Below are 19479 nucleotides of genomic sequence, written 5' to 3'. Positions count from 1 at the left end.
GCCCAATTGCGGCGGGCCCAGCTGATAAGCTGGGTGGAGGGCAGAGCAGGCAGCCATCGGCAGTTATACCGCGAAAGGGATATCAGCTTCGGAGCCCCAGTTCTGGATACGACCGGTTCCCGTTGCTTGATTATGCCTACGGAGCACTGCAGTAAGGGTCCGCGGAACATCTCCGCATTCCAGGATTTTACCATGTAGCATTCGGCTCCTTTCCTCGGTCGTAATGTCGCAGGTCCCCTGGCGCTGGAAGACCCGAGTTGCAACGAAACGCCTCCACGACATGCTGTTGGCGTTGCCTGAGCTGCAAGCAAAGCTGCACGCAATGCCCACGAGGCCGGTAAGCGCTGCAAGGCAGACGCTAGACTGACTTGAGCGTCGAGGCGGTCTGCTCGACCCAACACGCTGTGCGGTTCCGTGCTAACCGCGATGGTTCATTCAGATTCCTGGCCGTGCCTCAGCCGAGCATGGTCTGTTGTGCTTCGATCCAGCCTCAGAGGCAAACAGCCAATGGCAGGTCTTGTCGGGTTGAAGGCGGTGCTATTTTTGTTTCAGGACCCAGGCGATCCACACCCGGGGTTTGCTGATGACAGTGGCGGTTTTTAGGTTAACAAGCCCAGAAACTTGAGGTTCTGACAGTTCTCGAGCTGGTGCAGTTAACGTTGCTCTGTACTCTAAGGTAAGCAAAGCAAAAAAGCAACGCCAGGTTGCAGGCGGCACGTTCCCGCCCGGCCTGGGTCGCCAGCTCGGCGGCTACCTTTCGATCCTATGGATTGTGCAGTACCTAGTAATGTACGGAGTACACGGAGAAAATTCCAAGGCCAAGGGCGGACCAAGCCACATATCGCCCCTTTGGGTCGGCCGTTCCGTTGCCGTCGTAGTGTAAACTACGTTAGACCCGTTCGCACCGGATAGGGCTTCGGAGTCGACGAGCCTCGGCCATCCAATATGAGAAACGATCAATAAGGGGCTCTCTGGGTATTATACACTGCTCATCGACCCGAGCGCGCACATTGCATGCACGACGATCAGTTCCCGATCATCGACAGGTCCACTGTAGATCCCGTCTCGGCCCTCCGGTCTCCCTCAGCGACAAGCGAAGCAGTTTAGAGAGCGTTGGCGGTGGTGTGTGGCTTACAAAGCCTTGGCGCACCTCATTGAGTGCTGAAAGGCACCTCTTCCAGCCGTGCCATCCTTCGTGCCCTGCCAACATCCCGCGCCCCCCAACAATTACCCGTAAAGCATTGTGTACTTTCTGCAGCTGGGCCGCTCGAATACAGGACTACCTTGCCTTACCTCTCGATCGCCGTGGCAGTCGGGACATTGTTACATTCCGCCCCTTAACGCTCAGTGGCCGCGCCAGCGCTATTCCGCAGCGCCTCCCTTGTCTCTTGCTTGTGTCACGATTCAGAAACCCGTAACCCCCCCTCATGGCCAGCCGCAGCGACGGATCATGATAGTTCCCATCGACAACCGGCTGCCGTGATCACATCTAGCCTGGGGGCTCTCAGGGATGGCGACCACCGACGCAGATGCCGAAGCCGGGGAGGTCCGAAGATCGTCGATCGAGAAAATGCCCATCGTGTCCGACACCGAGATTGATGTTAGCGATGACGGGCCATCCGCATTCGAACGACTTCCCGACGAGATCATTCAACAGTATGCCCGGCCTTTCTGTTCCTGCGTCACCACTGCTCCGTCCATCCGATTCCTGTGTCTCGTGGGTGCATGTCGCTAACAGACAAACCCAGGATCCTCCAGGCCACAGACTGCAATGGCTTCGCATCGCTGGCCTTGCTCAACACGAAATGGAGGAGCGTCGCGCAGCAAGCGCATCTTTACGCGCATCACTTGGCGAATTGTCCGTCGTATGCCACGAGTCACAACGGGCCTCCCCAGGCCGCCAGCGACGACGATCTGCCCAGGCTTCGTCGGCTCTTCGCCAAAGAGATCAAGCGCAACTTGTTCGAGGCCTACCTCCGCCCCAGCCAGACCGTCATAAAGATCATCTCGAACTCGATCAGTTCCTCGTCATGTCCCGGCGGCGAGGGCATCCAGTTCAGCCCCTCACCAAAGGGCCATCATCTACTGGCCTACAACTCGTCTAGGATACATGTCATCGATGTTCGCGGATCCGAGATCGCCGTTACAAGGGAACTCAAGATATTGCGCCGCCCCGTCGCGACGTGCATCAACGACGAAGGATCCATGCTTGCTGTTCTGCTGACTGAGATGCAAGTCGATATCTACGATCTCACCAAGACGCCACCGAAGAGGACCCAATCCATGATCCTAGACCACAGCCCTCGTGCCATTGCCCTGTCACCCTGCGGTTCCGTCCTCGCCGCTGCATACGAAGGAGGTATCGAGGTCTCCTCGTTGAACCCGGGCGCCTTGGCCACAGAGAGGAGAGCGGTCAAGTGCGACGGTGTCGATGCCCTCACGTTCTCATTCGATGGGACGCAGATCTTGGGCACGACTGTGCATTCGTCACCGCCCAATACCGTGATCCTGACCGCCCCTTATTACGACCCCGGCAGCCACATGGCCGACGACAATATTAGTGCGCTGTGGACTACATCGATTCTCTTTCCAAACACCAGCCGCGACTGCAGCCATGCCGTGTTGATCCAGAACGGCAAGTATGAGGAAGCCAGCTGGACGTTTACCTACGACCGAAGCTTCGAGACCTTCCGGGCAGTGCGCATCGACGATCTGCGCAACGGCACGACGTACTTTACTGGGCCGGTTCCGAGCCCCACGTCGCAAGCCAAGCTGATTCCGTGCACGTTGCCTGCGGCGTCATATCATGGCGAGCTCGTCTCGGCTGGCTTCCAGGGCAAGGAGATTTGGCTCTATGGGATACCAGAGGACCTAGACGCAGTGCCCGATGCTACAAATGCCGCCGTCGACGGCGGGTCGAATGCCGGCGGGCTCTTTCGCCGAAACAGCGGTCCCTCGACCCGCTCGTCTCGGATGCAGGAGAACAACGAGTCGGCGAGGGTACCTCAGTGGCAGATCCTGTGTGACAAGCTCAGGAACACATTCGTTGGGGGGTACAAAGTTGGGGAGCTTGAGGGTGTCAACATGGTCAAATTTGTGGCAGATTTTGCAGACTCGCCGATGAAGGAGCGATTGATCGTCGCAGCCCGCGGGGTTGTGCCGAACATATGTGTGACAGATGACGAGGGGATCGACTTTGTTGACGGTGGCCGGATCACCCTCCTGGATTTTGACTATGGTGTTCGGAACGGTACTGTCAAGGAATGTACCATCGAAGTGGGGACCAAGGAGCCGGAGGTTCTCGAGGAAGAGCACCGCGACATGGCCACAGAGGTCGCCATCGTTCGCCGACGGACAGTGGCCCAGAAGAGACAAAGTCGCAGCGCTGCTGTCATGCGCAGCGTGACGAACGCAGCCCCCCCTCCGCCGCTACCTGCCCAGTCTTCGGCGCGCACCGAGGACGATGAAGATGACCCGCTTGTCCCTCGCCGTATCGGAGCTCCTCCCAGTAGAAGGATCGAGCCGACTGCGGCAGAACCCGAGGAAACGGAGACACAGTCCATCGAAGAGCAGGAGGCCCTGGATGCACCGTATGCGCATGCCAGTCCTCGCTCGGGGACAACGCTCCGTCGCGCCGCCACCGCGGCTGCCAACAACCGCCGGCTGCACCCATCAGCCGCCGCCGCCGCCGGACACATTGTATATCGGAGAGCGGACGGCCGCGCCGAACACCCCCACGAGAGCGATGCCGACAATTGGGTTCCTCCGCCACCCCCTTATCAGAAGGAAGACCCAGGCGATTTGCCTTCTTTCCTCCGGCACGCCGCTATCCCTTCTGGTGCCGTTTCCGGCACACAGCGTCCACCGGATCAAAGCCCACCACAGCCTCGAGAGAAGCAGAACCGGAACTCATCGGCATCTATGCACCAGCAACCCCGGCGCACTCAAACAACCGCCGCCGCCAATCGATATTCTTCCCCAATTCCGCCAGTCCCGCCACTTCCCTCACTCTCCGATATTCCGCCAGTGCCACCTGTTCCCCCTCTCCCACAAGGTTTGGCTGGTCCGCCGGTGCCGCCAGTCCCCCCGATCCCACAGGCTCTTTCCCACCAACGTAACCAGGCCTCAGGCTCTCGATCATTCCACGAGGATGCCGTAACGCGGCCAACATCCAGGAGCTCACGGTATCTTGAAGGGGAGAACATCTACGACGTCTCGCCGCCGGATTCGCCTGCGATGCCGCCCGTGGGACACAGTGTCTCCCGAGAACCGAACAACGGCCGGGCGATGAGCAATCCCGATTCCCTAACCGAAATGAGCATGGTCTCACCTGCGTCACCTCCGAGGACAACGCAGGAGGAAGCTTCTGCCGGTACCAGAACCCAGCCGGGCTCGATCTCACCAGTGAGCGGCCCCCCAGCCTCTCTCAACTTGCAAATACCGCCCTCGGGTAGCGTCCCTTCCGCCGGGGATGTGCTGGTACGACGTGTTTCCGTGTCGAGGACCTGGCCGATACAGCCGACCGCAACCAATAACAGCCATGCAACAACTGGGTATCCTTACTCAGCTCCTCCTATCAATAATAATGAGGCTGTCTTACAGTCGTTCCCGCCCGCCCCGACCGCGGAGCAGCTGTCAAGCCTCAGCAACCGCACCAGCATACCGCGGCCGCTATCGGGCAGCTTCCAACTGCCGCGCGTATCGAACGACGACAACGGCATGAGCGGCAAAAACGATTGGCGGCGAACCTCTTACCAACGACCCGTCTCTCAACAGGCACATTACTCATTCCCCTTCCCAGCACAACCCCAGCTCCAGCAATTCAACTCGCACACCACCATCCAAGAGCCGCAAACCCGCGGACCGCACGACTCATCCCCCGTACCGCCCGACGAAGACATGCCCCTCATCATCAGCACGCCCACAGGCGTCTCGGGTGCCTTTGACCCGCCGGACCGACGCACGTCTGGCCGGCGCGCAGAGACGCCCATCTTGGCACCTGTCCCGCGCCACCCGCGCCCTCAGACACAAGCATCCATTCTACGCCCCGCGCCGGATCGTCTCGATACCACCTTCAGCGCCGGCGGTCCCGGCACGGCGCCGGGACAGGGGAACCTCGTCCTCAACATCCCGCCGCCCCCGCCGGGGTCGACGTCCACGGGAGGGGGCAGCTTCTCGCGGCGGGTGCCGAGCCTGAGCCGGCGGGCGAGCCGCGCAGAGCGGAGCGCGGCCAAGAACGTGGCCGACGCCAAGAAGAGGGGATGGAGCGGGCGGACGACGACTACGATGACGACGATGAGGAGCAAGAGCAGGAGGAGGAAGAGGGAGAAGGAGAAAGAGAGGGACTTTGACGCGGCCAGCACCGCGTGGACCGACGTCACTACGCACAGCATCCGGGCGCCGTCGAGGGCGGGGCCGTCGAGGTTGGGGCTGAGTGTGCTGAGCATGCAGGAGGCCAAGGAGAGGAATCGGAAGTGTGTGGTTATGTGATATTTGGATTTTGGGATTTGGGGGGGAGGGGCTGTTGGATGATGAGGGTGTGTTGGATTGAGCAAAAAGGGGTTGAAAGAAAGGAGAAGTGGTTGTTGCTGTTGTTGGGAGGGAGGGATTAGATGAGTATATGGATACTAATTTACCTAGGTATGTATGGTATGGTACGGTATGTATGGCTTGGCTGGTATTTCCCTTGGACTGTGCTTTATTACAAAACTCGGGCGAGCTCGATGCTGGAGACAACAGCACAGCAAACTCGGGCTGGGGTCTGGGATGGGCGGCTTCTGATGATGATGTGTTGGGCGGACGCATGTCTGTTGCAAAATCTTGTTGTTTTGTTTGGGGAATTTCCTTAAGAGCGGACTGCGATGATACCAGATAATTGTGATGATGAGATAGGTAGAATATACATGTATGGGTGTGGGCACTGTATACTTGAGCTGTGCAGTGTTCCTCTTGATGCATGATCTGGTGCCATGGAGTCGTAAGGCATAAAAAGTACATCGCTCAAGAGGCTAGCGTCTAATAGGGACAACGTCCAGGCCTCATGGTTTGTGACCGGAAGTGCCCTCGGCCTGACGCGGATGTTCCTCATGCGCTCGGGACGAGCAAACCTAATAAAACCCCCCTGGTCACCTCGTATTTGAGATTGTTGCTTGGGATCTCATCGCCCCTTCCGCTCAGACTTGTCCACCTCCTCCACGGTCTCTACATGGCCCCCCGGCGCGACAGCATCGGCGTCCTGCCCCGAGACGTGCAACCCCACCGACTTGTCGGTTGAGGCTGTCTCTTGCTGGTAGATCTGGGATTTCAAGTCTGACGGGACCGGCGGCGGGGGTGTTGCTGTGGCGACGTTGGGGCCGTCGTGGGCGGCGATGGAGTTGCCTCGGCTCGAGTTCGTGGCCATTATTTTTTGTTGTTGGTTTGTTTGCTTGGGGTTAGGACATGGTTGGGACGAATTCAGCGAGTTCTGAGGGCGACGAGGTGAACGAGCCGTGAGATGATGTCACTTGGGCTGCTGATAATATAATTGGGGGTGAGCACGGACCAGGCAGCGTCCACCGAGGTGAAATGTTTACTTTTTCCCTTAGAATTGACTTTTCTTGTACCTACCGGGGACCTCAACCGCACAGTATGATACAACGACAATGCTCGCTCGTATTTGTCCTCGTTCCATGAGGGAACGCCTCCTGTCCCCTGGGCGAGTTTCGTTGTCTTACTATGGCTTCCAAAGCCGAGCCAAGCTTCACTTCATAACGGTCAATCTGGACCCGTCGCGGGCTCCGGAAGCTGAGTTGAAGGTGAGAACCCGCTCTACCGTGCTGAAACGGCGCGCAGGTTCGTGGTTGGATGTCCGGACTAAACAACACGAGGCGGACTTAGCAAGCAGCCCTTAATGCTCTTAAAAATTCCAAGTCAGGCGATACGCAACGCAACGGCTCTTCCAATGCCGATGCTGAGCTTGCCGAATGCGCTTCGGCCCAGCAACAAGAAGATGCCGCCATCATCCTAGCTTCTAGGTCTCTGGCGTCGTGGTTAGAGGATACTGCCTTTGTCTCGCGGCTACTCAAGCACTCTGGTCTTGTCGGAAACCCCGTCTCGCGGCAACAAATGATCCACGTGTTGAGCGCTGCTGTCGACGAGGTTCCGCGGTTTGACCGCCGGTGCAACTCCTACGCCTCGTCCGAAGGCCTATCCATTCTTTGTGGGGGGCTGCGTAATCTCCCTGGCCTTTGGAAAGAGGGGAATGTCGAAGCGGGCGCCCAGTCATGTCTCGAGTTCCAGGTCACCCAGGTCAAACGTACTGGGCAGCTAAAAGTTAACCTCCCCCTCGCCAACACCGTCTTTAGCAATGGTAGGCCCCATACGCTCTTTGCGAATCTATGGCAAACCGACGGCGCAGCAGGCCTGCGTTTGGTGAAAAGGATGGAGAGGACAACGCAAGCCATCGACACTGGATCGGCGTCTCCAGGAGGGCGGCCTGAGCGGTTGCCGAAGGCCGTAGTGGCTTCCCGCCTCGTGCCCGTGACGGAGGCGCGCAGGATCGTTGCCGGTCTGGGGAACATCTTGCGCCAGATTGATATCAATGGAACATCGGCCCCGGCGTCCAAGGAATTGGAGGCTATCATTCCAGCACTCCTCAAGGAGCGCCAGACACAGTTGGGTCAGCGCGGCCATCATCTCGCAGCTGGTCCCATTGGTGTTTGGGCGCTCATCATGCCCGCTCATGTTGTTGAAGACCGTCTACGCTCGTGGCCGGCCCCTCTTGAGCCATTATACTCGAAGAACTACGAGATTCCGCTCGACGAACCGGCCCTCGCCAAGCGGATGCTCGAGGCCACGAACGGGTTCCTAGCTGCCGGCTGCCAATTCCGCAAGATCTGTGAGTCCATCACTCCCACGCCTACTTTACAACCCTAACACACATGGACAGTGAGCGGTGGTGGTGGCTGGGGCTCCAAGCAGGGACTGCTCTCGTTGGACCCCCAAACTAGACTAGCGGTGAGCGAGCAGCAAGACCTAGAGGACTTTATCAAATCCTTCCACGGTGATCATGGCTCGACTGGGAGCATCGTAGCTCCTGGGTCGTACGTACAATTCTTCGTCGAGCCGGCTTTGCGTCCGGAGCAGGAATCAGAGTTGTGCTGGCCTCGGGAGTGCTATAGCGCGAGCTCCCCTACCGTCGCCATTGGGACATCCGGTGCTACTCCCTGGCCGCCTCAAGACGACTTGGCCGAGGCATGGCCAGCTTTGTTTGGTGCAGTCTCCTCCCAAGGTTTATACCTCTCGGCATACGGTTCACTCCCAGACGTCAACACTGTCGCCAGCAAGCTTGACGCGCCCCGTTCATATGTGGTTTCCACAAACCTCGATTCCTCCAAACCTTTGTGAAAAATGGGAACGCTAAGCGTGCCACCCGCGTTGGCTGCATCTCATTGCTCGGATAGGAGGTTCCGTCTACTTCAACTCGCCGGAAAGCGTCCTAACCAACCTTTCATCGACAAGCCCCCAATCCAATTCTGAATCAAATTCAATCGGCTTCTCCTGCTCGACACCTTCTCCTCTCTGAACCCGGCCTCCTAATACCGGCGGAAGCATTATAGCACTGCAGTCCCCATCCGCTCGGCGCAATGTATAACATGCTATGGTTTCCCGGCTCTGCCCAGGTGGCCTCAATCACCCCGAATAACCTCCCTCCCTATAAACCAGGGCATTAGAAACGTCTCGTTTCTTTCCCTCCCCGAAACTCTACAACAACCGCCATATGGCAGTCGGACCGTGAACAACCTACGATACCCTTCCTGACTACCGGGCTATATCTGTCATCGATTTGAAAGCCAGACTCCAGTCAGCAACAGGACATTCCTGCCTGCCTGCCTACCCGCCTGCCAGACCACAGAGAACCATAACCCAAGTAGAGGCTTAATCACCCACCATCACGCTCAACGAGGTGCCATCTTAGCTGGAGCAAGTGAACAATCACCACCAAGGAGAATCTCAGAGGAACAAAGGATAATTCATTCTACCGGAACATGGATAAGAAAGAGTAAGAGCTGCCGGGCGGGAATACAATACACCATTCGTAATCTGGAGTAAAGCAAGGCAGAACAAATACGAAGAACTAGCTACCCAGGCAACCCAGCCAATTCATATATATATCCTCCCTACGCCCAATAATCTTAGAGAGGAGAAGACACCCGTGTTAACCCTTTAGTTCATTCTACAATGAACGGGAACTCGCTCCCTCCTTCACTCGATCATATCGATATCATCTCCACCCTGCTGCTGCTGCGGCAGCATCCCATTCGCATCCCCAGCCCCAGTAGCGGCCGCAGCCGTGGGGGCATCATCCTGCTGCGCGTTCCCGCCGCCAAAGTAATCCTCCATCTCTGCATCCAACTCCTCCTGCGTCTTCCGCGGCCGTCCATCCCGCGCCGTCCGCTCACCCCGATCCCCGCGTCTACCCCCACCGGCACCACCACCGGCACCTTCCCGCCTTGCCCCAGGCCTCCGACCGGCATCCCTCCGCCTGCTAGGCAGCGGACTGCGCGAGCGGCTCCCCTTGCCTCCACCGCCGCCGCCGCCAGGCCTATACCGATCGACACCCCTGCGGGCAGCCTCCTCGTCCGACTCGCGACGGGGCGAGAGGGAACGCGATCGCCCCTCGGGCACCGTGATGCGCTCGGCGAGCGGGCGGCCGGGCACGACGGCGCTGTCAAAGGGGTTTCGCCGCGGCCCGCTTGGCAGCAGTGTGAGGCGGATAGGTTGACCGGCGGCATTGGCGCCGTCAAACTCCTTGATGGCCTGCGTGGCGTCGCGGTGCGACTCGTACGTGACGAAGGCGGTGCCCTCGGAGCGGCCCGCGCGGTCGTATTTCATGTCGACCTTGATGACTGGGCCGATTCGGCTAAAGAGTCCCTGCGAGAGAGAAAGAGAAGAGAGGGGTGGTGAGCGGGCTGCGCTGTTGGACTTGCTGGGGGTTTTTGTTTTCTTTTTCCAATGCTCACCTCCAAATCCTCCTGGGTTAATTCGTAATGGACGTTGTCCACCCGGAGCTTTGCGCCTCTGGAGTCGCTAGCAGATTGTCTGGTCAGTGTGCAGCTCTCGGCGGACAGCGGTGCGGCGGTGCAGCGGTGCGGTCGTACCTAGACGGCTCGGGCGAGTATCGTCGTCTCGGGGCAGAACGACGGCTCCCTGTGTATGATGACTGTTAATTACGATCTCGTTTGCGGAGCAGTAGTGTATTCCCCCAAAACATACCATGGTCCTCGAATTTGTCATGAACCCACTCGCTGCAGTACCCGGTCAATGGCTTTGTTCCTCATGCGCAGCGTGACGGTCTCGGTATATACGCACGAGTCGAGGTTCCGCGGTGCATCGTCTCTGAAGGGCTGTCCCGCCAAACAAGTCGGGAGCTGTTAGCCGGCATGATTCAACTGAGTGATTACCTTCCCCAGGCGCGGGATCCGATCTGGGCCCGCATCGAGTCGCCGCACACGCGCACACAAGTTCGTGCTAATGGCTGCGCCGCGAACGTCCGAGAGAGGGTAGCCGGAGAAGAGCGAATATGTCTGGAGGGGAAGGAGAAGAGAGAGGGCTCAAAAAACCTAGCACGTTGTGCACCAACACACGGGCTGAGCAATTGCGCCTGACCGACGGGGAGCATGCTTGAGGGCAAGGCCATACGTACCTTTCTGACGCCATCCCGAGGATAGTCCGACCTATCACGACGACGGCCGCTGTTGTTGCCTCGATTGCCACGAGAGGACCTGCCGCTCTGTAGCCTTGCGTATTAGCCCAGCCTGGCGATGTCCTCGATGGTTCGCTCGTGAACGGCGAAGAGAGCGAGGAGAGCAAGACGGATCGTAAACGCACCTGCTTGCGTTCGGCAAGTATCTCGTCAAGACTGCGGTCTAGCCCACGCTCCATTGTATCCGGCGACGGCCAGGAATGATGGTAGAATTGGTAGAATCGGCGGACTCTTGGCGGCGCTGTCGGAAGGCGGGCAAAGCACCAGTTGTTCCAGTTTGGGGTTCGAGTCTGACGGGTCAGGGAAGTGGGCCAAACGGACCCGAGTGGGGCTGCTCAGCTGAATGAGATATGCGCTTATCGAGGGATCTCTGTCAAGGCGTGGATTACTACTACATTTCCTTGCACATCCCTCTCACAAGAGCCAATATGCCCTGACATGCATGCAGTTCACCAAGTCCTTATCTTCACACGATCCTGTCCACCTGCTGGGTTTCAGTCTACTTCGCATTTTTGGTAACCGCCCTGACACTGGATACATATGACACTGAGAAAGCCGGCAAAACCAATTGAGAAAAGAGAAAACCAGCCTTCCCTTGATAAGCATGCGAGCACTCAGCACCATCCAACCGATTAAGGTGCAGGCGCTAGCCTCCTATCTGCGCTTTTTGGTGGACAAACGTCGCCAGATGCCAGGACCCCCGCAACAAAAAGAAAAAAAGGGGGAAAAAAAAAAAAAGAAAAGAAAGAAAAGTAAAGGGAAAGCAGCCGTGCACTCCAAAAAATCTTTCTCCTCTACCAGATGACCGCGACACAATGCCCCTCAAGTATAGTGCGAGATGCTAATGCCAATGTGCGGTATGTGTGAGGTAAAGCCGAGAGAAAGAACGCGTAATGTGAGACGAGGAAGATGTTTGTGCTTAAATCAGGTCGGCCACATTCATGGGCATCTCCTCGATCTGGGTGCTGTAGAACTGCTCAATCTCGCGCATCATGCGCACATCCTCGGCGGTAACGAAGTTGATGGCAACTCCCTTACGGCCGAAACGACCGCCACGACCGATGCGGTGGATGTAGTTCTCGCGGTTGGCGGGAAGGTCGTAGTTGATGACCAGCGAAACCTGCTGGACGTCGATACCACGGGCGAGCAAGTCAGTGGCGATCAGGACACGAGACGAGCCGGACCGGAACTCCTTCATAATCAGGTCACGCTGGGCCTGATCCATGTCGCCGTGCATGGCAGAGACGGTAAAGTCACGGGCCGTGAGCTTGTCGGTGAGCCAGTCGACCTTGCGGCGTGTGTTGCAGAAGATGACAGCCTGTGTGATGGTGACGGTCTCGTAGAGATCCGACAGAGTGTCAAGCTTCCACTCTTCCTTCTCCACAGCGATGTAGAACTGCTTGATACCCTCCAGGGTGAGCTCGTCCTTCTTGACAAGGATGCGGACGGGGTCGCGCATGAACTTGGTGGTGACCTCGAGCACATCCTGGGGCATCGTGGCGGAGAGAAGGACGACCTGGGTAGACTGGGGTAGCAGCTGGAAGATGTCGTAGATTTGCTCGGTGAAACCACGCTGCGGAACCGTTAACACCCGAATCAGTCTGTTACTCAGAAAGCAGCACCTACAGAAAGCATCTCATCGGCCTCGTCGAGAACGAACATCTTCATGGCGTCAGTCTTAAGGAAGCGGCGCTGAATCATGTCCTGAACGCGGCCCGGCGTGCCAACAACGACCTGGGGGCCATCCTGCAGGGCCTTCATGTCATCGCGAACGCTGGTGCCACCAATGCAGGCATGGCACTCAACGTTCATGAAGTCGCCGATGGCAACGACAACCTTCTGGATCTGCTGGGCCAGCTCACGGGTCGGCGCAAGGATGAGCGCCTGGCACTGCTTGACGTTGGGGTCGATCTTCTGGAGAACAGAGATGGAGAAGGTGGCAGTCTTGCCGGTACCGGACTGGGCCTGGGCAATAACATCGTGGCCTAGGTGCTGTCAGCCGCTGGCTACCCATAGAGCAAGAGCGAAAAGCTTTGCTTTGGCTTACCCTTGATGACCGGCATGATAGCGCGCTGCTGGATAGCAGACGGACGCTCGAAGCCATAAGCATAGATACCTTGGACGCATTAGCGGTCGCCGCCTAAATCGTCACCCGCACATTTGTTCGCCGGCAGGAGCTCTTACCGCGAAGCAGCTCGGACTTCAGGTTCATCTCATCGAAGGAGTCGACGGTCTCATCGTAGTTAGACTCGATCTGTCCTGTGGTGCGAAAACCTTGTCAGCCGTCATGCTCGATGTGCTGTACGGAGTGGGGGTTTTGTGGAAGTTGGGCGGGGATCCTAGCAGCCGGCGCACATTCTGCGCAGCGCACACTCTGCTGGACAACGGTATCTCCCCTGTGCAGAGAATATCGTGGACAAACGTACCCTCAGGGACATCCTCGAGTCCCTTGTCGGTAGCCATGATTGCGGTGTAGGTTTCGCAGAGATTTCCAGATCCAAGCCCGGCTTAGATCTAGAAATGCAGTTGAAGATGGCGGGGCAGCGAAGAAAAAAAAAATCCGCAGACGACTCGGCGCGAGCGCTGCAGAAGGTCTCGTGGTAAATAGAGTTCTAAGAAAGAAAATATAGATTCGCGGTTCTCAGTACGCTACTGAGAACGTTCGGATCTATGTAAATCGTGGTATTTGTGGTTGTTTGTTCCTTTGACTTTGTAGTAGGTAGTCGGAGAGGAAAGAGCCTGAACTGGAGGGGGGGAAGCGATAAAAATTCCTTGGGAGGAGCAGAATTTGTGAGGGCCTAAGGCATCAACCCCTCCATCCAACACGGTATGGTGGGGCACTGGGGCATGGACGACGGTGTACGCGACCACTGCAATTTTTCTAAGTGCCCACAGGGGCAAAAGCCAGTCACCAAGCTGCAAAGTTTTGGAAATTTTTTGTGAACCTACTACCTACCTAAACTTTTTTCAGCAAGAGAGGGGCGTTGGTGCCCTCAAACCGGCCGGCTTAACACGCCAGAGCTCAAGGCTCATTACCTACCGTCCCTGACTCACCGATCCGAGGACTTATTCGTGGCAACTTTAAGTAGATAACCGAGTCTTACACTAAACACCGCCGCAAAGACAAGTTCCCCAGAGTGAATGTGATTCGACAGTCATGCTCCTACCTTCACATCCACGCCAAATTCGGAATATTAGGCCTGACAAGGATGGCGATAAAAGTCATCCTTTGAGTCACGCAATGACTGACCATATCGATGATGCCAACGAGGGCTCACCCATCCCGCCGCACCCCCTTGGCATCAAGCCCCTGGGTAACAAGTACTTTTCCAACGGCGACGATGCACGGACGTTCTCGGGAACTTTGCAGGTGCTGCCGGACGAGATGCTCGTTCAGCTTCTCGAATTTCTGGATAAGCGGGCTCTGAGGTTGCTGGGGTACACATGCAGATTCCTGTTTGCCTGTTCCATGTCCGACGATATTTGGAAGGCAATCTTTCTAGAGTGAGTTGGGCCCCAGCCGATCACCGACATATCTTGGTTGCGGAGTGACTGGAGCCCGAAGCTGCCCAGACCAGGGGTGGTAGCGGCCCCAGTATCTCGAGATAGAATTCGTGGTGAGAGTAGACCCTAAAGGCCTTAGTCAGGCTCAAAGAGGATCAGGGCGCCGCACGGGTGATGGAGGCTTTGCTGGTCATGAGCATTGTTGACGAAGCCGCCAGGTCAGAATTGGGCAAGAAATCCTCCTTCAAGTGGCGCGGTTCTTGGAGAGCGACGGTTCTGGGCCTGTCCCCCGGACAAAGGATCCGGATAGACTGCGGCAATGTCTTCTCCGATGTTCTGCACCGACCGTTTGTGTGTAGTCATATCTCGCTGCGACATTACACGAAGCAAATTCCGGCAGCCAACGAGATTGATAGGCTTGAGGACCTCTCGTACGACGAGTTCGCCGAGAAGTGGTGCAAGAAGCCGTTCATTCTCACAAAATGCATCCAGCCTTGGCCAGCGATGAGGTCCTGGAGCTTAGACAGCCTCCTTTCCCAATACGGGGATGTTGTGTTCCGAGCAGAGGCTGTGGACTGGTCATTTGCAACCTACTGTCAATACATGCGCGACAACCAAGACGAGAGTCCCCTCTACCTATTTGACAAGAAGTTTGCCGAAAAGATGTCGCTAAAAATTGGTAAAGGCGAGGGGACCGCGTATTGGAAGCCCGACTGTTTCGGACCGGATCTCTTCGAGTTTCTAGGAGCCGAGCGGCCGGCGCACCGCTGGCTCATCATCGGCCCAGAGCGCAGCGGATCTACGTTTCACAAGGACCCCAACGCAACCAGTGCCTGGAACGCTGTGATTCAAGGTGCTAAGTACTGGATCATGTTTCCGCCGTCGACGTCGGTCCCCGGGGTGTTTGTCTCGAAGGACAGTAGCGAGGTCACCAGCCCACTAAGCATTGCCGAATGGCTCCTGGAGTTCCACGCCGAAGCGAGGAAGATGCCGGAATGCAAGGAAGGGATCTGCCAGGCCGGCGAGATTCTCCATGTGCCCAGTGGATGGTGGCATCTCGTGGTGAACCTCGAGGATGGGATCGCCCTAACACAGAACTTTGTGCCCGAGTCCCATCTTGGTGGTGTCTTGTCCTTCCTGAAGGACAAGGCAGACCAGGTATCCGGATTTAAGAACGAGGTCTCAGACCCCTACAGCCTGTTTGTTAACCGGCTTCGGGAGGAGCGTCCCGGCCTGCTTGAGGATGGGCTCAGGCAGTTAGCAGAGAGGAAGAGACGATGGGACACAGTGGTGGGCGCTGATGACGCCACCGGAGACCAGCCGCAGAAGAAGAGCACCGGATTCAGTTTTGGATTTGGCTTTGGAGATGAGGACGAAGAGGAGATGCCGTAGTCGGCGCCAACATAAACCTACAGCATCTGCATGGTTCAATGCCAGCTGCAGACAACGACTCGGCCGGGGTGCCAGATTCTAAAGTTTACATGGGACGCGGCCATAGAAGCACAGAACACTTACCATGGCTCGGGCTGATAATTTCGCTCGTGGTTGTGCAGACCGTTCCGCTAGCTTGCGATGGCTCCTGTTTCCAGAAAGGCGGCGAAATCGCAGGCTTGTCAGCCGGGCGGTGGGCCGACTACAGGTGATATCTGCGTCGACGAGCAATACCTCTGGGAATCTTGCTACTTAGCGTCGCTAGTCCTGGACAAAAGTCATGAGAACTCGATGGAGGTTGCTGGGTGATCTGTATGATCTTGATGAGTGACTGCATTGAGCCAATCAGCTTGCTGACCCCCCGCCATGAGGCTGCGCAGCCAGTGGGCAGCCAGTGGGCAGCACAAGCCAGCATCAGGTCGCAGCGAAAAGGCCCAACCCGTTTCACACAGTACGGCCGGGCGTCGGTGTGTACTGTACCCCAAAAGGACCCCACGCTTCCCTCCTCTCCCACTGGGAACCCCAAACTCTCCACCCTCAGCACCACCGCCGTCTCTTTTGGCAGCTGTGCAAGTGGATGCTCCAGACCTCTTCGCTGCCGTCCCCCGCCGCTCTGATCTCAGCTGAACCCGCAGGCTGCCTGGCCTCTCCTGACACCCAGCTTCGGCTTCATTCTTGGCCCGATTTCCCACTCTCTGTTCCTTCTTGTTTCCCTTGTTTCCCTTGTTTTCTTGCACAAAACATTTCCACTCTCGACCTTCCTTGAACCATCCCGTCTTTGTTTCGTAATCCCACGCCCGCTTCTCGATTCTCACTACGCGCAACGCCGTTCGAGATTATATCCGGCAGGAGGATGACAACATGCCCCTAGACGATCTCGGCTGCATCGACCTCTACCTTGACACCCTTTGAACTACGAATCCCGCCTCCCTTCGTTGTCTTTCGGTGAGGCGGTCGTCGCCGTCGTTCCGGCCCTGCGTCTCCGCACGTTAGCCCAGAGGCTCCGCTCGCCGCCCGATATAGGTGCAGTTCGGGCACGCACCTCCATAGACACGCTCTTTTCTCCCCCGCTACCTCTGGCGCCGTGCTTCGTTTCATTTCCTTTTGATGATTTACCGATTGCGTCGAGCATCACTTTTGACCGATATCGGCTACCTACCTATTCACGAGTAATTCACCGCGTCTACGACTCGTTCCGGTGTGCCCCTGGCCGGCCTAAAGCATGGTTTCCGACGAGACGTACGAGATCTGCCTCCCGGTCCTGCAGGACCCGAGCATCGAGGACGAGGATAAGACGGACAGGCTCGAGGAGCTGCTGAAAGAGAAGACGAACCTGACCGGGCAAGCATTGGAAAATGCTGTGTTAGATGCACTATGGAGGTATCGAGACGGAGGGGGGAGCGCAACCTCCCCGCCACCGATACGGCAGACCATTCTGCGACGGCCCTCGCCGGCGTCGTGGCGTGGTTCTGGAACCCCTCTCTCGAGCTCGCCTCGGTTGGGCGTCAGCCCGCTTGCCCCGCCAGGGTTCGTCCCCACGCCCTTCGGTCGGGCAATGTCGTCGACTGCTTCCCCTTTCGGCTCGCCGCGGCCCTCCCCCAGGCTGGCGTTTGCAGCTCCTGTACCGCACAGCCCGAATCTGAACGCATACCAGTTTGCCAATGACGACGCGCCGTCGCAAGAGGTGTTTGGGGACTACCAGTCTGACAATGTGGACTGGCTCGTGAGCGACGATGCCGTCAGTGTGACATCTTCTGTTGGCGCCTCGAGCGGGCTAAACGTTAGTGCCCCTGAATTTGTTTCAACGCAGCAGACCGATATGACCCCCTACGACATGTTACGGTCTATTCTGGGGCAGAGCAAGTCGGACGAGGAAATCAGTGCTGCTCTTGCCATGCACGGATACGACCTTAGTGCTACCGTTGCCGCCATCATGGACACACAGGTGCAAGACAACCTCGCGTTGGCCGCTCAGGCTGAGGAGGCCCGAGTGGTTATCGGAAGAGCAATGACCCCCGATGGGCGCCCGGCAACTCCGGCGGACCAACAAAAGACGGGCGTCATCTGCAAATTCTACTTGTCTACGGGGCAGTGTCTGCGTGCCGACTGTCGATTCAGTCACGACTTGAGCAGCCATATCTGCAAGTGAGTGGGAGGGAGAGTCCCGGAACCGAGGTTGCTTTTGCTTTTGGCGCTGACATGTATCCAGATACTGGGTTGCGGGCAACTGTCTCGCTGGCAGCACGTGTATTTTCTCGCATGACCCGGCACACCTTGTGAACCGGCTTCAGATTGACGGCTCCAGTACGCCGCCAACCCACAACGCAACTGTCAATCTGCAGGATTATAGCAACTTCCCAGCGCTCAAGCCCGGCACTCCCGATCAGATGCCCATCTTCGGCGGCGCGGCCAATTACCCTGCGGTTGGGGTAACGCCCCCGCCAGGATTCAAGTCTCACCATGGCTACGCCGGAGATCGCCCTCGATCCCGGCCAGGCAGCCGGCATCAGCAAAAGGACCACGCCCAAGCTGCTCCCTCACCAGACGACGCAGACGCATTTCCGTCCCTGGGGGCTGCTGTGGTTAAACAGGGGAAGAAGCATCACGGCAAACGAGGCGGCCACGGCCACGGCCCCAAGGAGAACCTCGCATCCAACACGCTAGCGGACATTGTGAAGATGTCTCCTTCCCCGACCCCGTCCGCCCAGCAGAACCGCAGGGCTGCCCGCAACGGCAGCTCGACCAGCATCCGCAACGGAGAGAACAGCGCCGCTGCTCAGGCTATCCCGAACCCGAAGCACATTCCCTGGCTCGAGACGGGCGAGAAAGCCAACAAGGCTTACCTCAAGGCGCGTCAGGAGGCCATCAAGCACGGTGGTCTCCGGAACAAGTTTCTCCAGAGGTATGTGACTCCCCCTAGGCCGCCACCCCCGGATGGGCGGGCAATACTGACATGGTGTGGCTGGGGAATAGTGCTGCTCAGGCATGGAACCGCAACGACGCGCGGGCGGCCAAGGCGCTCAGCCTGCGCGGGCAGGGCGAGAACGAGCTGATGCGGAAGGCGCACCGCGAAGCTGCTCAGCAGCTATACAAGGAACGCAACAAGGACAGCGCTAGCTGCCCGGAGATCTACGTAGATTTGCACGGGCTGCATCCCGAGGAGGCAGTCGAGTATCTCGAAGGCATTCTCATGGAGAACATCAACGAGAGCCGGCCCATCTACGCCATCACGGGCACGGGCCACCACAGCAAGAATGGTAAGGACAAGGTCGGTAAGGCGGTCCGAAGCTTCCTCAACGAGTGGCGGTATGCGTATCGTGAGTTCTCGGTGCCAGGTGACCGGAACAGCACGGGCGGCATCCTGGGCATCGACGCGCGGAGCTGGGACCGGTCGCTATCGCGCGACGGGGCGACGCTGACGAAGAAGGAGGAGGAGAAGGAGGAGGTGGACATCCTGTCACAGGGCGTCGAGATTGGCGAGGGAAAGGTGAAGCTGCTGGTTAGGGACACTTCGGTTTCAAAGGAGCCGCCCAGGGGTCCATCAGGGACCCGAGGCAGGTGACAGCCGGTTCCTGCAGGGACCTGGGTGATCGTCGTGTCCACAGCCTTGGATTACAAGTACCCACAGTCGGAGCAGAAGAAAGTAAAAGACCTTAACACGGACGAGATTTCAACTTCTCGGTGGAGAAGGAATCCGGTTGCTTGTGTAGTGTAACGCCTTGTTTTTTGCATTGCGGTGCCCCGAGTATTGCAGTATCGTGCCAAGACGGCTTTTCGGAGGGTTACGCGCGGCAGGGTTC

The 19479-nt window shown here is 57.7% G+C and overlaps 7 protein-coding genes across 7 annotated transcripts; 4 read left to right on the top strand and 3 right to left on the bottom strand.

The window, feature by feature from the left end:
* Nucleotides 1–1510: 1510 nt before the first annotated feature.
* MFIFM68171_01148 (uncharacterized protein) lies at nt 1511–5490 on the top strand (the record flags this gene model as incomplete). The annotated part of the gene is made up of 2 exons (XM_071056570.1): nt 1511–1656; nt 1749–5490. 2 exons carry the CDS (start codon nt 1511–1513, stop codon nt 5488–5490), a joined length of 3888 nt encoding a protein of 1295 aa, XP_070912671.1.
* A 667-nt stretch (nt 5491–6157) lies between these two features.
* On the bottom strand, nt 6158–6400 carry VAS1 (valine--tRNA ligase; the record flags this gene model as incomplete). The annotated part of the gene is made up of 1 exon (XM_071056569.1): nt 6158–6400. The coding sequence occupies one exon, from the start codon at nt 6398–6400 to the stop codon at nt 6158–6160; it is 243 nt and encodes an 80-aa protein (XP_070912670.1).
* Nucleotides 6401–6641: 241 nt separating this feature from the next.
* MFIFM68171_01146 (uncharacterized protein) lies at nt 6642–8385 on the top strand (the record flags this gene model as incomplete). The annotated part of the gene is made up of 3 exons (XM_071056568.1): nt 6642–6794; nt 6877–7876; nt 7928–8385. The coding sequence occupies 3 exons, from the start codon at nt 6642–6644 to the stop codon at nt 8383–8385; spliced, it is 1611 nt and encodes a 536-aa protein (XP_070912669.1).
* Nucleotides 8386–9243: 858 nt separating this feature from the next.
* On the bottom strand, nt 9244–10923 carry MFIFM68171_01145 (uncharacterized protein; the record flags this gene model as incomplete). The annotated part of the gene is made up of 7 exons (XM_071056567.1): nt 9244–9912; nt 10002–10068; nt 10140–10188; nt 10255–10286; nt 10351–10385; nt 10685–10771; nt 10870–10923. The coding sequence occupies 7 exons, from the start codon at nt 10921–10923 to the stop codon at nt 9244–9246; spliced, it is 993 nt and encodes a 330-aa protein (XP_070912668.1).
* Nucleotides 10924–11663: 740 nt separating this feature from the next.
* On the bottom strand, nt 11664–13207 carry TIF1 (translation initiation factor eIF4A; the record flags this gene model as incomplete). Its single annotated transcript, XM_071056566.1, has 5 exons — nt 11664–12317; nt 12371–12729; nt 12792–12860; nt 12929–13003; nt 13171–13207. 5 exons carry the CDS (start codon nt 13205–13207, stop codon nt 11664–11666), a joined length of 1194 nt encoding a protein of 397 aa, XP_070912667.1.
* Nucleotides 13208–13901: 694 nt separating this feature from the next.
* MFIFM68171_01143 (uncharacterized protein) lies at nt 13902–15640 on the top strand (the record flags this gene model as incomplete). Its single annotated transcript, XM_071056565.1, has 2 exons — nt 13902–14248; nt 14467–15640. The coding sequence occupies 2 exons, from the start codon at nt 13902–13904 to the stop codon at nt 15638–15640; spliced, it is 1521 nt and encodes a 506-aa protein (XP_070912666.1).
* A 1261-nt stretch (nt 15641–16901) lies between these two features.
* Nucleotides 16902–19241, top strand: MFIFM68171_01142 (uncharacterized protein; the record flags this gene model as incomplete). The annotated part of the gene is made up of 3 exons (XM_071056564.1): nt 16902–17824; nt 17889–18581; nt 18653–19241. 3 exons carry the CDS (start codon nt 16902–16904, stop codon nt 19239–19241), a joined length of 2205 nt encoding a protein of 734 aa, XP_070912665.1.
* Between the last annotated feature and the right edge of the window lie 238 nt (nt 19242–19479).

The sequence above is a fragment of the Madurella fahalii genome (assembly GCF_045866475.1).
Source record: "Madurella fahalii IFM 68171 DNA, scaffold_1, whole genome shotgun sequence".
NCBI classification, from domain to species: Eukaryota; Fungi; Ascomycota; class Sordariomycetes; order Sordariales; genus Madurella; species Madurella fahalii.
Note: the sequence above shows the minus strand (reverse complement) of the source record. Positions and strands in the feature narration are given on the sequence as shown.